This window comes from Strix uralensis, chromosome 25, assembly GCF_047716275.1.
Source record: "Strix uralensis isolate ZFMK-TIS-50842 chromosome 25, bStrUra1, whole genome shotgun sequence".
Taxonomy (NCBI): Eukaryota; Metazoa; Chordata; class Aves; order Strigiformes; family Strigidae; genus Strix; species Strix uralensis.
This window is the reverse complement of record NC_133996.1, coordinates 319,775-335,650: the sequence shown is the minus strand read 5'-3', so window position 1 is coordinate 335,650 and position 15,876 is coordinate 319,775. Positions and strand designations below refer to the sequence as shown.

Here is a 15,876-nt window from a genome sequence, read left to right as displayed (position 1 = left end):
CTTACTTCATATAACTTTGACACATTCTTCTCCTCCTCACACTGAACAGCCCCAGCTCCTTCAATCTCTCCTCACAGGATTTATTCTCCAGGCCCTTCCCCAGCCTCGTTGCCCTCCTCTGCACTTGCTCCAGCACCTCGAGATCTCTCTCGTATTGAGGTGCCCAAAACTGGACACAACACTCCAGGTGTGGCCTCACCAGTGCAGAGCACAGGGGGACTATCACCTCCCTGCTTCTGCTGGTCACACTATTTCTAACACAAGCCAGGATGCCGTTGGCTTTCTTGGCCCCCTGGGCACACTGCTGGCTCATGGTCAGCTGCTTGTCTATTGCAGCTGGCTCTGCATCTTTAAGCCTGCCTATCCACCTGTTGGTGGCGCTCAGGTCGCAGGGCCAGATACCGCAGGGGGTTAAGACCTTCTCGGGGACATCAGTACAGACACCAATGTGGTGGATACAAAATGTCTGTTTATTGAACTGCCCAACTTGCATATATATGCTCGCCAAGCACCTCCTCCGTGGGTGTGCCCTCGGCATTACAGGCCTACCCATTACCTTATTTAGTAACAAAGGAAAGGAGGGGAGGTTGTAACTACTCTTTCCGTACATCGCGAGATCTTCCAAGTGCCATTCCCTACACTTCCCCCCCCCATGCTTTATAACATTATCTTGTTAATAAAACGTTAACCTTCTTAAACATCTTACGAACCATAGCGCTAATACAGGTAAAAGCAATGCAAATAACAAGGAGTACGCTACATACCCCAATGACTCCCCAAATGAGCCAATCCCAAGTAAACCAACCAGTGAACCAAGCCCACACCTTGTCAAGCTGCCCAAACCATTCCGGTTTCGTAAAGGTAGCTGTTTTCTTGATGTTCTCCAACAGCTGCGTAATTAGTACATTTTCTCTCCCAATTTTATCATAGTCTTTGTCTTGTATACAACAAAAGGTTATGTTTCTAAACATCACACATTTACAGCCTCCCTGCGCAGTTATGTCAATCAGCATGTTAATGGTCTCTAAGACATACTGCGTTTTTTGGAAGCGCTCTCGTACATCCTTATGCATGAGTTCGGTTCCATACTTAGATTCAGATATGGGCACTGGCTCTCTAGACCCGTTATGAAAGGCGGCTGTGATGAAGACATAGCAGGATTCCGCTCCCGTACCTAAGGGAAAGCAGACGTCTTTGCGGTGACGTGCTCGCGCCCACTCCCTCCAGTGTCCTGCGTGACTCAGCAATGCACAGCCAAGGAGGGTGATTCACCACCAATGCTGTAAAACAAAGCTCCATCTCATGTTAGATCAGGTTTTACACACCGTGCAGGTACCCACTTAATTATACCATCCTTTTCCACTGCCGCGTACCCACGCCCAAGCACTCTCAGCGACCACCCCGTCTCCCAAGTTATCGAGCCTGGTTCCCTGATTTGGACTAAGGGATAGTTTTTCGTCTCCTGCGTTGGCATAAAGTGTTTCCACAGGGGAGGTGTGGATTCCTCACCCCTAACGAAATGATTTAGAGTATACAGGGCGCGTGACAGGAGAGCTTGTTGGCGGTCTACAGGCATTGTTCCTGCGTGGCCTTCCCCCTCCCCAAGCTGTTGGAGTTTCGTTTTTAGGGTGCGATGTGCACGCTCCACTACGGCTTGACCTTGACTATTGTAAGGGAGGCCGTGTACTAACTTGATGTCCCATAACGCGCACCATTCTTTTGTGCGCTTAGCAATGAAGCAAGGGCCATTGTCTGTCTTGATTTCCTGTGGTTTTCCTAATAATGCAATAACGCCCTCCCAATGAACAATGACGTGTCTGGCTGTCTGTTTACGACTCATCGTGGCTAGTATTGTGGAACTAAAGGTGTTGATAGTTACTATAAGGTATTTATTTGGCTTTAACAAGTCACATTCCGTTATGTCGGTTTGCCAAATCTGGTTAGAGGAGAGGCCTCGCGGGTTGACGCCTGCCTCCCACAGTGGGCCTTTTTGGCAATAGGGGCAAAGTGCCACTATATTCTTTGCTTGTGACAGGGGAGTCTGGCATGTTTTTGCTAGGGCTTTCGCTCCAAGGTGTAGGAAGGCGTGTAGGTTCTTTGCGGCGTCTCTTGACCACACACCCTGCGCCGCCTGATCCGCCTGATGGTTGCCTTCTATAATTGGACCCGGTAGGGATTGGTGACTGGGTAATAAAGGCCTGTCCTGTGCGTTGTTGTAGAGCCTCATAAAGTAGAGTCGAGGCTTCCGTTTGCACGAACCCTACTGTTGTCATTTTGTGCACGAGCTTATAGACATACAAAGGGTCCGTAACAACATTAATAGGATTTTCTGGCTGCTGTTGGAGTGCCATTTGTACCGCTTTGGCCTCCAGCCACTGTACAGATTTGTCGGTCTGGGTTCACATCCTCTTTTCCCAGCGTCCCTCAGTCTTCCACACAACTGGGGCTGTCTGAGATGGCGACGAGGTGTCTGTAAAATATGTTGTGCCCTGAAGAGGGCGCATTGATAGAGGTAGGGTAAGTTGTAACTGGAGCGTTTTCAGGTGAGTAATCCACTGTAGGCCTTTTCCTGTTGTTATGGAGCCCGGAAAGTCAAAGATGGCACATTGTAAGTCTTCAGAACGAGCAACCATATTTTCCCACATCTGCTGCTTCCAGGGGATGAGGATTGTATCAGGTTCCTTTCCAAAGTGTAACAGAGCCATGTTGCGTAAACGTCCTGTGAGGTCTGTTTGCCAGCTTCCGTAGCGGCCGTGAATTCTCTGGGCCGCAGTTGTAACTGAGCTGGCATCGTTGCAAAAGCGCCCCGCCCTAATAGGCGGTCATGGGTAGGCCCATGTAAGGGGTGCTGTTGATCGGTGGCCGCATGGACTACAGCAGTAACTCGGCTTCCCCATGCCTCCTTCCACAGCAAATACATTGCCGGTTTTAACACCGCTTTCGCCAGCTGTCGCATGTCAGAGGGGGTCAGTGGCAATGCCAAAACGGTTTCTAATAGCAAAGTTGTTCCTGGGTGTCCTAAGTTCAGCAACTGCCTTAAATAGGGTTTGCACGGCCTTCGCGTCAAGCGGATACCACTCCTGCTGCCCTGTGGGGGTAACCCTGACTGGGTAGGCATGTATTGCTGCAGGCTCAAGCTTCACCGCCAACATAATGCACTCCTTGGCTATGAGTTGCCAATCTGTGGGTGTCCTTGGCACAGAGGATGGCGCCAAGCCCCCCCCCACCAGCCGCCTGTTCTCTCTAACTGCAGCGGATAGTTCCTGCACCGCCCTAGCGAGTTCGTTGTCAGCCCTTTCATTCCCTCCGCCGGCGGCTCTAACGGTGACTGGACCTCCCGCTGGTTGGGCCGCGCCCCCCAACCTCTCTCATGCTTCCATTTTTGGTCATGTTCTGCTTCGTCGCTCTCCGATTCGCCATCCGACCCTATCCGGGTCCTTGGCTCCCGCCAATGAGCGAACGGGTCGCTCAGTTCCCTTATATGGCGAGGCTCTGCCGGCCCCACTGCACTCCATGGCGGGCACGCACGGGGGTTTGAGGAGCACCCGGCAACCAATCAAGGAGCGGGTCCTGCCCAGGTTGCCCTCCTTGGCCCGGCCCTTGGGCGACTTGCCCCTGCTCTTGTGGCTGCCGGACCGCCCCCATATCCACCCCCGAACGCTGCATGTTCGCGCGCCCCTTTTCTGCTGATTCTTGTTTACGCACTCGGTTTCCACCTTCCACATCTCCTCCCAAGGGTACACGGGGGGGGTGCCGGGGGCGCAGACGGGATCGCACCCTTCTTCCCCTGTTCTCCGCCCCCGTCTCCCCCCGATGGCTTGCCTTCTATGGGCCACGCCTCTAGTTCCCTACTATGTCTTCCCCCTCCTCATCGTCGGAGCTCGCTGTGAGCTCCTCCGTTTGGGTGGTCTCCTCCGCGAGACCCCGCAGACCCTTCTTCGCATCCCGCCACGCCTGTTGCTCCTCCCGGGTAGCTATCATCATCGCGTTTGCCTTCCCCCAAGCCACTAAGTGCTCTGGCCTTCCCAGCTTCGCCTGCTCCGTCAGCACCGCCTCTATCTGTGGCCAGAGCTCCGGCTTCATGCAGTCTATTGGTTCCGGCAACATGCCGAGCCCTATCAGTTTTTGTAGCATAGCTTTCAGTGTCTTTGACTTCATAGAAGTCTTATGTTGCTCACCCCATCTTTTCAGTACCTGAATTATGGCACCCATGGCGCGCCGGGGGGGTCTCCCGTGCTGCGTGGAGCTCCTTCACCCCCTGCTGGGCACCGACGACGATAACTGTAGATCACGTCGGGGTCACCACTTATTGTAGCTGGCTCTGCATCTTTAAGCCTGCCTATCCACCTGTTGGTGGCGCTCAGGTCGCAGGGCCAGATACCACAGGGGGTTAAGACCTTCTCGGGGACATCAGTACAGACACCAATGTGGTGGATACAAAATGTCTGTTTATTGAACTGCCCAACTTGCATATATATGCTCGCCAAGCACCTCCTCCGTGGGTGTGCCCTCGGCATTACAGGCCTACCCATTACCTTATTTAGTAACAAAGGAAAGGAGGGGAGGTTGTAACTACTCTTTCCGTACATCGCGAGATCTTCCGAGTGCCATTCCCTACGCTTGTGTAGGAGTCTGGGCCGCGCTGGGAGAAAGTTAGTGCAGACAGAAGAATGCAAGGAGGAAGACAAGGCCAGCAAAATAAGGCTGGCAAAAACACACAAGATAGCAGATAAGTGAGAAACACCTGTGGTCAGCAAAAGCACACAAGTCTGAGCAAAACAGGGTATGAGATAAGGGAGTTTTGGCAAGTTTTGGGCTTTATGTGCTAATTGAAATTAACCAATGCAAATGCTTGTAGAGGCGCGTGAACAGCTCGTGTAGATGACCTGTAGCCTATTAGAAGATAGATGAGTGCGTGTACGGAACTTAGTAGAATATAAATGTAACCAGAAAAGGAAAAAAAAAAAACAAACATGGACGACCTGATCATCACACTGGTGTTGCGTCGTTTCTGTTCCCGCATGGAGAAATAAGGACGCCGGCTAATGGTGACCCCGACACACTTGTCAATTAGAACCCCCAGATCCTTCTCTTCCAGACAGCTCCAGCCACAGCTCCCCGAGCCTGGAGCCATGCAGGGGGTTGTTGTGGCCCAAGTGCAGGACCTGGCACTTGCCCTTGTTGAAGCCCATCCCGTTGACGTTGGCCACCGATCCAATCTATCCGAGTCTCTCTGTGGAGCCCATACGCCATATCTGGGGATGTAAGAATTGGTAAGTCTGAGTGGTTTCCTTCAGCGTATGATGGTGCAGGACAGTCATAATTGGCGTGTAGATCGTATGCTTCTAAGTTAAAAGGACACCGGGCAAACGCGATGAATTCATGTAAGAAGCGTTCAGTGCGATTCAGCAACAATGGCTTTAGCTCGTCAGCAAAGGCCTGACTGTCCAGATCATACCTGGTCACGTTACTCACGATAACGCGCTGCACAACGTTTGCCAACGATCCTCGGGCACCGAGCTGGACTGTAAGTTCTCGCTTCAACCAAGGAGCCAACCTGTGAAGGCAAGCAGGGTTGCGGCGGAAAAACTCTGCTGAAACGTCTCGATAGCGGCCACCGCCCTGAATGCTACGAATCCACCCAGCGCTGCGGTACAGAGCTCTGCGGAAGCTGATCATGTCCTCCTCCGGAATCCGCGGCAGAGAGGTGCCCTCTGCGCTCGCCTGCCTCATCCAGGCCAGAGTCCTTAGCATAAGCTGGATCTCTCCGACCCTCTCCCGCACGGGTTGGTCAGACAGCCCGTCAAACAGTACCCCGTTATCTGGTGACAGCGTCCTTGGGGAAGGTGAACTGCCAGCGCGGCGTTCCCCCGCTAAGGCAGAGCTGTTTTCTGACGGGCTGGGTATATACTCTTCAACGGCATCGTCAGCACGAATCGTATGGAAAATGGAAAGAAAGGGTCGCTTGCAGAGGGGGCATTCTGCTTTGCTGTCTGACCACTCCTGCACACAGCTGAAACAGAACCTGTGCAAGCAGCGATCTAGATAGGCGACATTGTCACATCTGTCCAAGCAGATGGGGCATCTCGAGTCAGGAGATGCATCTGCTGGCAGCTTGCTGGTGCCACCTTTTGGCGAAAAATTGCCATCTTCTGAAAACTCCTTATCTGCTGAAGCCATGTTCTACGAGAGAAAGACACCAAAGATCATCGCTATCTCAGAGAGACAAAAATGTTACAGTTTAGACACAGGAACCTCTAACAGTCACCTTCAAGGCTGCAGAACCCTGTGTGGGCACCGAGAGAACCGAACAGAGACGCAGCACGACCTGACCGCTCGGCTTGGCTTCTCCTCACGGTGAGATCTGGCTCTTCAGGGTTCAAGTTTTGAACAGAGCGTGACTAATGCCGGTGTGTGTGAAGGGCACAGGCAGGGCTCTGTCTGCCACCCCACTCATAAACAACTGCTTGGATGCAGTGAGTTTATGATTAACACGGTGTCCTTTGAAACACACTTCCAAGGGAGACCAGGGTTTAGACAGGAAAAAGACGAGAGCATATTTTGACAAAAGTCAAACCAAGTAATTGCGCTGGAACTAAACTCTCCAAGCTGTGCTGGCCCTGTCCTGCTCCTGCCCCCTGCCCACGAGCAGCCGCACGAGCCTCTGCCGGGCACTCGTGCTGGACCACATACGGCTCCTTGGGCTGAGCCACCCCCAGGGATGTTTTCCAGCCCAAACGAGTCTTTGTTTTCAGGAGTGAAGCAGAAGCAGCCGGGGGTCCTTCCCACCCCCAGCCTCGGGTACACGCCACCTGTGGATCTAGTCAGGCTGTCGAGCACGATTGGCCAGAAATCCGCCTATTTTGCAGTTATTTCGGGGATCCCCATTCCCTTGAGGCATTCCGCAGCGGAGATCAGTCCCCGCGCTGCTCCCAGACCCGCAGCCCGGGTTTCCCAGCGAGCTCGGGAGCGCGTCGTACCCGCCCGCCGGACACCGGGCACCGAGTCTGCCGTGCGGGGCAGCGAGACACACGGACAGGGACGGTCGCGCACACCCCGGGGCACACCCGCACGGACACGGGGAGGGGGGGAAAGGGGCTCCCGCCTCCCCGGGGCGACAGCGCCCGCCCGCCGCGGGACGCCGCCCCGCCCAGCGCCCTCCCCCGCGCCTCCCGCCCGCCCCGTCCCGGGCCGCCGGCCCACCCGGAGGGCTCCGGCGCCGCTCCCCGCCCCCAGCTCACCGCTCCCGTCCGGGCCGGGGCCGGGGCCGCGGCCGCCTCCAGCCCGCGGCGCGCCCGGCAGCGTCCGGAGCCGGGAGTGTCCTGCGGCTCCTCCCGAGCGGGCGGCGGCGGCGGCGGCGTTGCCGCGGGACCGACGCCGCGGGAGCCGTTGCCATGGCAGCCGCTGCCCCCCGCTGCCTGCCGGGAGCGGCGCGCGGGCGCCCCGTCGTAGCGTCACTTCCGGCGGCGGCGGCGGCGGCGGCTGGGCCTGGCCGGGGGCCGCGGGCGCTGCCGAGCGGAGGAGGCCGCGGAGGGGCCGGGCCCGGCGCGGCGCGGCTCTGCCGGGGCGGCGGGACCCGCGCCCGTTCTGCCGCCCGGGGCGTGCCGGGGCCGGCGGGAGCCGCGGCGGGGGCAGGTCCGAGCGCGCCGCCCGGGGCGGGGGGGCGGCGGGCCTGAGGCCGCCCGGCCTGGAGGGCGGGTTTCCCGCCCGCGGGCAGGCGGGGAGCGGGGCCGGGCGTCCCTCTGGGCGGCGGCAGCGGACACCGGGACCTGGCGGGTACCGGGGGGGGTCCCGGGGCTGCCGCCGCCAGCGCGCCGTGTTCTGTCCCGCCGGTGCTGCCGCCGCGGTGCTGCTTTCCTGGGGCCTCCTGCTCACCAGCCGCCCCCCTTGGAGTCGGTTAAACGTGACATCCCCGCACTTCTCCTGGCGTCTGGGGGAGATGCGATCGCTTTGGCTCCCCAGAGGCAGCACCAGGCCCACGGGCTGTGACCTGCAGTCCTGCTTCGCCTGCTGCTGCCGCAACTTGCTCGCTTTACTCACCCAGTTCCTCCAGTAGCTGCACCCGGGACACACCTACTGGTCGTGTCCCAGCGGCTGGAGCTGAGACCCTCACTGTCACCTGTGCCCTTTGCTGGCACCCAGACCCTAACCCACTCCCACGGCTGGCACGATAGACGGGATCTGATCCAGAACCGTCCCAACTTGGTGAACTTCCTCACTGCCGTGTGCGTGTGTTGGCTCTTAGGCGAGGTGGGATCCACCGGGAGAGTCCATCTCTGGAACTCCCTGAATCACCGGAATGGGAAGATGGAAGAAGGTGCCCCAGGCTCTTCGCAGGGGGATTTTCACTGATGAGCTGAAAAGAAGCAGTTCTGGAAGTTAAATGGCTCTGTTGTGTCAGTAGATCTCCACACTCGCACTCCTCACCTTTTTTTTCTTTTTCTTACACTTTGTCTCGCTGCTTGCTCCATTGCCTGAAAGGCTATCTTCATTTTTGAGGCAGTCACTGAATTTTGGGGAAGTGTTCCTGCCTCTGGAAAAGGAGGCTGTGAGAAAGAAAACAGGTCGTCACAACAAATGTTCCCAGCCGAGTCCTAACGTGGCTTCTGTAGCGGGGGGACGGACAAAGGAAGGACGCTTATGATTCATTGTGATTTTGCAAACAGTCTTTGAGTTCTAATTTCCATCATGTTTTTACTCTTCCCTTCTTTCCAGGGAGTGAAGCCGATTTCAGCTCTTCAAGAGGCATGTGCAGTATTTTAGCCCCTGAAGTCCACGTGTCTGCTGTTGGAAGCAAAAGATCTTCTTTTTCTCGCAGGTAAGCAAAGCAATTTTTCCTTTTTTGCTCCCCACAGGCCTTCGATGCCATCTCTTGTAACTGCCCAACCGCAGCCAACCCCCAAACCCCCCTGCCTGGACTGGCTCCAGCAGCAGAGACAGACGGGATTTTTGGAAAAAGACTGGTGAGAAAGGGGATGGCTTTCCCAGGACAAGAGGTAAAATCTCTCTCCTCTCTCACCAGCTGTCCCGCCTCCCTGCTGATGTCATAAATGCACCTTCCAGTGATGCGGACTGATGTCACAGGGGGATGCCCCACATCACAGGGGATGTCTCCCCGGTGCCGCAGCCGTGCCAGCACTTCCCAGCAAGGCCTGGGCGCTGCTGGACACTGCTCAAGGGCTCCCCAGTGCTGCCCTTCGGAGCTGCTCCAGAGCCAGCACCAGGGTCGGGAGGCAGCAGGGCTGCACTGGCGGACCCTCGCTGACAGGCAAGAGGAGCAGGGGCACATCGGAGAAGAGAGGAGACACTCTCTGAAGAGCATCTTTTTACCGGAGCTGCAGACGAGCAACAAGTGCAATGGAGGGTTGCTGCACCGTGGCTGTCAGCTTTGAGCTGTGCAGCTTGTTCCCCACGCTCCTGCAGCTCTCCCCCGAGGGTAAGGTTTTCAGGAGCTCCTTCCCAAAGGACAGTGGGGCTGTCCACTGTCAAAAGCTGGGGCTGCTGGGTTGTGGGAGTGGCTGGACAGGGCTGGGGGCTGCTGCGAGAGCCCTGCCTGAGGGTCCCACCGGGCTCAGGGGACCATGTGGCAACCAGGACCCACGGTTGGCATGTTCCCCTTGTGAAGGGGGCCATCCAGGGCCAGCTTCCCCTGGGAGCTGGTACCTCTTGGGGTTCTGGCTCTGGGATGAAAAGGGGTCCTGCATCCCAGCTGCGTTAGATGGCCACAGCCCTGGTCCTCAGCCCTTCTCACATCCCCATTTCTGCTTCAGCCCTGCCCCAGGAGCAGCGTAAGGCTGGCAGTCATAAATTGGGGCACAGCCCAGCTCCGCAGCCACGGCAGCGTTTGTCTGGGCTGGTTTTGGACACCTGCATCTGGCACCCCCTGGGCGAGGACCTTGCCAGGAGGCTGTGAGATGGCTGGCCTGGAGCCTGACACCTCTTTCCTTCCCTTGCTTTGCAGAGGTTGTGGCTATCTGGGATGCCGTGTCTGCATACATCCTGGGACAGCTGAAACTGGACAAGGTGGGCTGGCGTCTTGGTCCCCCTTTTCTCTCCCGATCCCGGGCCCCGGCGAGCAATCCCTCCCTGAGCATCATGGCAGCACACCAAGACAACCCCGTGTGCCCACAGCTGCTTCTTGGTCAGCCAGGAGAGAAAGCAAGTCCAGATCTAGTCTGAGAAAGCATTTGGCACACAGGATGCGGGCTTCCCTTTTCCTGTGATCAGAGCGACGAGACCAAGCAGAGAGACACGGGATTATGCTGGGTCCATGCCAAGGATAATCGCTGGGAATCAGTCCAAGGGCTATTCCCTGTGCTGGAAATGCCGGGGATCTTCTCTAGCCGAAGGATGTTAGCAAATATCTTGAGGAGGGGAAGACAAGAAATGGAGAACGTGGGCTCTTCCCAAAGCTTTCACTTTTCCCATCTCTGAAGTCTGCACTCATCAGCCTTTTTGTCTTTTTCCTGGGCAGGGTGTCCTGGTCACAGGACTCGGGACCTTCGCTGTGGTCCAAGAGCGATTCAGCGGCGAAGAAGAGGTGTATGTGGTTCGAAGACCAGTCTTCCAGCTGGACATTGACACGATATGTCTGCAGGAGCTCGCATTCCCCACAGTGGCTATCCCTGGTGAGAAGACAGTGGCCAACCTCCACTTGCCCCCTCCATGTCTGGGGGCGGGGTGCGTGCTCTCTGCTCTTTGGAAAGGGAGAGGAGAAGTCGAGAATTGCCTCCAAGGGTCAGGGGGTGGCTTGAGCTCCCCCAAAACAAAGCACTCCCCACGAGCTGTTTCTGTAAATGACCTTTGCTCTGGCAGTTTGTCAGGAACCTGACATGGAAATTTGGCCTGCTGTGGCACTGACGATGTTCCTCCTCCTCGCAGGCAACATTGAGATCAAGACGCTGAACTATGGGTGGCTATCGCAAGCCACCTCCTTCCCGCCGCACGTGGTGCAGGACTGTGTGCAAGAGACCATCTTCCTGTACTCTTTCCAGCTGAGGAACAGGCAGCGCCTGGCCTTCGCCTTCAAGGACATTGGCGTGCTGTCCTGCAGAGATGACGTCCTGTGCATGCGGTTTTATTACGACTGCGTCACGGGGCTGGAGAGCGAGGCCAGCCAGATCGCGCTGCTTCACACTGTAAGTCGCTCAGGTTTTGAGGGCTGCTTCAGCGTCTTCGGGAAGCCTGGTGAAGGGTGAGCCACCCAGTTGTCACTGGCCAGCCTGGACGTGGCAGGCCAGTCCAATGCCTGTCCCTGTGCTCACCCCCACTGAGCTCTCCGTGAGCACAGAAAGTTTCTCCTGAGTTTCTGGGTCCTTGCCCAACAAAGAGCCCTGCAGGGTTATTGCGCAGTGTCAGTGTTTGCTGTGCAGCTCCTCCAGAGCAGAGCAAGGGCTAAAGTTCATGGGGGAGGATTTGGGAGAGAGGTTTGGAGAAGTGGCTCTCTTTTGGAGCGGGAGACAGCTCTGCTTTCTCTGGGAGCCGAGAGAAAACTGCCTTGGAAACCTTCTGACAGCTCCGTGTGGCTTTGCAGAGGCTGTGGATGCCGAGCGGGGCTCTCTCCAGGGGAGCACCCACTGCTCAGGGGATGGAGGCTGCTCCTGCCCACGCGTTCCCCAGGTGAGTGCGTTTCCTCTGCAGCCCTCGGCAGACTGAGCCCGCGGCTTCCCAGCTCCTGCTCCGGAGTTGTCGGGGCTCGACGCTCAGCACCAAGTCAGGGATCAGCCCTGCAGTGACTGGTTTCTGGTTAGCTGGTGCTGAGCTGGGGCGAGGCCTGTGTTCTCCCGGAGTGATCGGGCACGGCGAGTGTTTCTCATGCCCAGCCTGACGTCGTCCACATCAGACAGAACCAACTGCACAGGGTTAAAGCTCCACTTTCTGGTGCTGGGGGGAGGTTGCCAACAGAACCTGTGCATGGCCACCACGGGAAAGGGATGCCATGCCTGGCACGACAGTCAGGATTAGTGCTGGGAAGCTGCAGGGGGTAACGGTCACCCTTCTTCAGGCCTGTGTCATCATTTGCTTTCCAGGTTTCGGTTCATTGTTACAGGCGGAGCAGCGGCCAAGGATTTCTCCACCTGGCACAAGAAGGCTGGAGAAAAGCACAGGCCCAGAAGAAGTACGGGAACGGGTCCGTGCTGTCCAGGGCTGACCACAGCCCAGTTGAAATGCCCTCCCCATGGGGCTGCTCCAGAGAGCTTCCTCCCAGCTGCAGAGGCGTGTCCTGGGAAGCTGCTGCAGAGACGGGTGGCACTTCCCCTGCCTGTGCTGCCAACGCAGGGGCCAGGCACCAGGCAGCAAGACACAGGCAAGAAGCCTTCTGCCAGGTGAGACCCTTGTGGGAAGGGATGAAAGGGATCCCTGCACTCACGCAGGAGAGACATCCCCTTGGGACACTCTGGCTCCAGGGACTCGGGAGGGTCCCTGGCACATGTCCCACGGTTTTTCAGAGCTTGTCTGCCCCATCGCAGGCCCCTCAGTGAGGAAGGCAGGGGATGTTTGTGCACTCTAGCTCCCTTGTCCTTACAACAGAGCGGAGGGGCACTCCTCTCCCACCCATCTAATGGGGCTCAGGAAAGGCTCCCCCCTGCCCTGGGAAATGGCCCCACCTCTCCCGCTGCTTCTGCCAGCCTGGGGAGCTTTGATGCCCAGTGAAAATGGGAGACCAACCTCCCCACGCTCATGCCTACTCCTCCCGGTGTCTCTTTGCAGTGTGCTCCCCCCGTGCCCAGGCAGCTCCCCCAGGACAAAGGAGACAGGCCGGCAGGGGCCAGCTTCTCCAGACAGGTCCACCGCTGCGCTCCCGGCATCCGAAGGCTGCAGGAGAGCACTGCAGGTACGTGCCTTGCCGTGACTACCGTGCTGTTTGAGACTTGGCAGAAGCCTCTTTGTGCAGAGAGTCCTCCTGAAAGGATCCCTTGCGTTCCTTGGAACCTGTCTGTCACCTCCTTCAGGTCTTCTTCACAAAAAGGAAGGTGCTGCACACCCTCCCCGCCTGTTATTGCCCCCTGGGTTGTCATGAAACACTTTGCCCTGGCCAGGGGCTATGGAAAATGTACAAGTCCTTTCTAGGGTGTTGGCAGCGGAGATCTTTGGTCACGCAGCTGTGTTTGTCATGAGCTGAGGAGCCTGGCGTGACTCCACGGCCCCTGGCATGTCAAGGGCAAAGCTGAGGCAAGGGGCAGCAACACGGGTCAGACCCGACGGAAGCCCCTCCAGGAGCTGAGACTAATCCTGCCTGCTGCTGCATTTCTGTCCCCTCCAGGAGGTCCGGCAGCTGTCTGCAGAGTGGGAGAAAGGGCAGAACTGGTGGAAGGAGTGGCGAGAGCAAGCAAAGGCAGAATGGGAGGCAAGGGAAGCCTGGTCTGCAGGGGAGCACCGACAGCCACCCCAGGTATGGGCAGTGGTGGGCACTGCGGAGAGCAGCAGCGACTCTTTCTGTCGGGGCACCCAGGGCAGCAGGTCTCCAGGGGATGGGAGCAGGACTAACACCCAGCTGCAGGGCAGGGCTTTGCCTGCTCATCCCTGTGGGGGAGAGATTGGCAGCAGGATCCAAGGGGCAGGAGCAGCCGTCAGCCAGGATGGCAGGCACGCGGTGCTGAGTCTCCTGACTCCAGGTCCTGCTGCAGGCCCCTTTCAAGAGTCTTCTGGGAAGCAGCACCTCTGTTTCCCATCTGTTTGCTGAGACTGTCTCCTCCTTGGCAGGCACTTGGCTCTTGGACTCCTCACCCTCCAGCCCAGCCCAGGAGAAAGGAGGCCAACAAGAGGTGGAGACAGGCTGAAAACCCTCTCCCAGCAGAGCAGATGACAGCAGCAGCCGCCCAGCTGGGAAGACTCCAGACTGAGTAAGTGTGCACCAGCTCTGGACACAGCCTGGGGCAGTCGAGCAGCCGTGACCCCGCAGAGACGGCCAGGTCCTCCATCCCTGCGTCCTGGGGTTCCACAGGAGACCCTCTGATGTCTCCTGACATGGCCGTGACCTGGCTTACCCCTCTCCGGGCCAAGGCCCAAAACTCACCCCAGGGTGAAAGGGTGGGTACACGCGGGACTGGGGGGTGCAGGGGCTGGACGAGGGGAGAGGCAGAGGGGGTCTCCGGCAGAGGCTGAGGGCTGTTGTTCCCTGTTGTTGCAGCCACCTTTCCCCACGAGCGGTCCAGGTCCTCAGAAGGCTGGAGCCGTATCACCAACGGAGGGACATATTCAAGCAGGTCACTGAGAACAACAGGCGGTGTCAAGAGCAGCAGAGGCAGCTCCCCTGGTAATTGTCTCCAAAAAGGGCTGTGCTTCCCCTGGCTGCAAGGCCCATCCCTCCACTGAGGGCAGCCCTGGGGGAAAGAGGGGATTTCTCTGACACCCCTCATGAGGCAGCAGCAGCATCTGGAGGCTGGCTTTGGGCTGGACCAACCCAAGGGGGACTGCCTGGGCACCCAGAAGAGGCTTTCCATGTGGCATGTAAAAGTCCTGGCTGCAGACAGAGGGATCCCTCTGATGGCTGGCTCTCCCCTTTCCAAACCAGAGAGCGTGTCCTTCCCTGGCACAGTCCTGCCCCAAGACACCTTGCCCCGAGGCGGGACACCTGCATGGGACACCCAAGGTCTTGGCTGCCCTTGGCTGAGCAGCTGCCCCTGGGACCTGCTCAGGGGCTTGGGCACAAGGGGCCTCTCCCAGCTCACAGACGCCTTGAGGCTCCATCGCACGCAGATCCCATCCCGGGTGGCTGGAGCTCAGCCTGCGGGACTTCTCTGCCTTCTCCCTGCCCGTAACATCTCACACTTCTCTTTCTTCCTCCCCGCACTAGATGCTGGTACGGCAGCGGACAGGGAAGTGTCAGCAGGCTCCAGGCGTGGCTGTTAGCAGAGGGGCTGCTGGAGTCTTCCCACTCCGAGTTTCATCTGGTTTCCTGGCCTGTCCTGAGCGAGAATCGTCCCCCAAAGGCATCAATCTCCAAGGACTCCACTCCACGGGGACCTCTCTCTGCTTGCCTTCAGACTCTTTTGTGCCTCTCAGCTGTGTTTATTGCTGTGCAGTTCTTCTGAAATAAACGGTTGGCCCATGGAGCTGTCAGTCGGGAGTGTGTCGTCTCTCCCAACCCGAGCCCTGGCGGGGCTGCCTCCGGCCCTTGCAGGAGGGCTGGGGCAATGGGCTCGGGGCCGGGGCTGTGGATTCCATTATTCTGGGGGCTGGAGGGTGCTGGGCTGGTGCCACAGCAGCTGGCTGCCTGTGCTGGCTGGGCGTGGAGGCCGGGCTGGAGGCGGGCGGGCCGGGCGCTTGTCCGGGCTGGCGAGGGCCAGGCCCCTGGGGCTCTGTGGCAGGCGGGACAGGTTTCCAGCACAGGCGATGGCTGCTGGTGTCGGGCCCAGCTCTCGGGGTGCCGGGGTGGACGGTCTGGCTGTCCAGGGGCGAGGGACGGCTGCTGGTGTTGGGCTGGGATGAGACTCAGGGTTCTATTGAACCATTTTGTTCAGTTATATCATCTTGCCCTGTTCAGGCTTAAGTAGAAAGGTCACAGTTCTTGCCCAGGAATCACCTGCTTAGCTATAATTATCACATAAACGGCGTCATTACCAACGTAAGGTCAGCTTACTCGCCACCATTACACCAGGTGGACATTGTGAGATGGTTATTTCACTCTATTTTCTCATCTAGATGAAGACCCATCAAGATCTTCTAGATGTTGCATCTCAAGGGAGCCAGGAAAGGAGGAGGAGAATTTCCAGGACTAATCTCTTGCCCCTCCAGCCCACTGCTAAGTGGCTGAGTGCTTTCTAAATCAAGTCTCGCTACCCAGGAAGCCTCACCCGTCACCTTTATATTCCAGTCCCTCTGGATTTTATCACTTTGGTACTGTCATCCTGCAATTAATGACAAAAGCTCTAC

At 57.7% G+C, this 15,876-nt stretch overlaps 2 protein-coding genes across 2 annotated transcripts; one reads left to right on the top strand and one right to left on the bottom strand.

Moving 5' to 3' along the window:
• Positions 1–449: 449 nt before the first annotated feature.
• LOC141954497 (uncharacterized) lies at positions 450–8,869 on the bottom strand. Its single transcript, XM_074894099.1, has 7 exons — positions 8,699–8,869; positions 8,428–8,546; positions 8,155–8,286; positions 7,606–8,056; positions 7,242–7,418; positions 4,195–6,183; positions 450–1,280 (listed from the first exon to the last, which is right to left on the bottom strand). The coding sequence occupies exons 1-6, from the start codon at positions 8,867–8,869 to the stop codon at positions 5,071–5,073; spliced, it is 2,163 nt and encodes a 720-aa protein (XP_074750200.1). The 3' UTR covers positions 450–1,280; positions 4,195–5,070.
• Positions 7,777–15,063, top strand: LOC141954496 (uncharacterized). Its single transcript, XM_074894098.1, has 12 exons — positions 7,777–8,818; positions 9,023–9,436; positions 9,962–10,023; positions 10,475–10,628; positions 10,882–11,138; positions 11,534–11,619; positions 12,030–12,326; positions 12,712–12,835; positions 13,265–13,393; positions 13,705–13,844; positions 14,132–14,257; positions 14,798–15,063. Coding segments are annotated over exons 2-12 (1,455 nt in total). The 5' UTR covers positions 7,777–8,818; positions 9,023–9,357; the 3' UTR covers positions 14,799–15,063.
• Positions 15,064–15,876: the final 813 nt, after the last annotated feature.

Coding starts and splice junctions, on each gene's coding strand:
- LOC141954497 (XM_074894099.1), bottom strand. CDS start 8,869: ATGGCATCGAAGGCCTGTGGGGAGCAAAAAAGGAAAAATTGCTTTGCT. Junction 8,547..8,698: donor TCCCTGGAAAGAAGGGAAGA/GTAAAAACATGA, acceptor TCTTTCTCACAG/CCTCCTTTTCCAGAGGCAGG. Junction 7,419..7,605: donor CGCGGCTCCCGCCGGCCCCG/GCACGCCCCGGG, acceptor CGCTCCCGGCAG/GCAGCGGGGGGCAGCGGCTG.
- LOC141954496 (XM_074894098.1), top strand. CDS start 9,358: ATGGAGGGTTGCTGCACCGTGGCTGTCAGCTTTGAGCTGTGCAGCTTG. Junction 11,620..12,029: donor CCTGCCCACGCGTTCCCCAG/GTGAGTGCGTTT, acceptor TTTGCTTTCCAG/GTTTCGGTTCATTGTTACAG. Junction 13,394..13,704: donor AGCACCGACAGCCACCCCAG/GTATGGGCAGTG, acceptor CCTCCTTGGCAG/GCACTTGGCTCTTGGACTCC.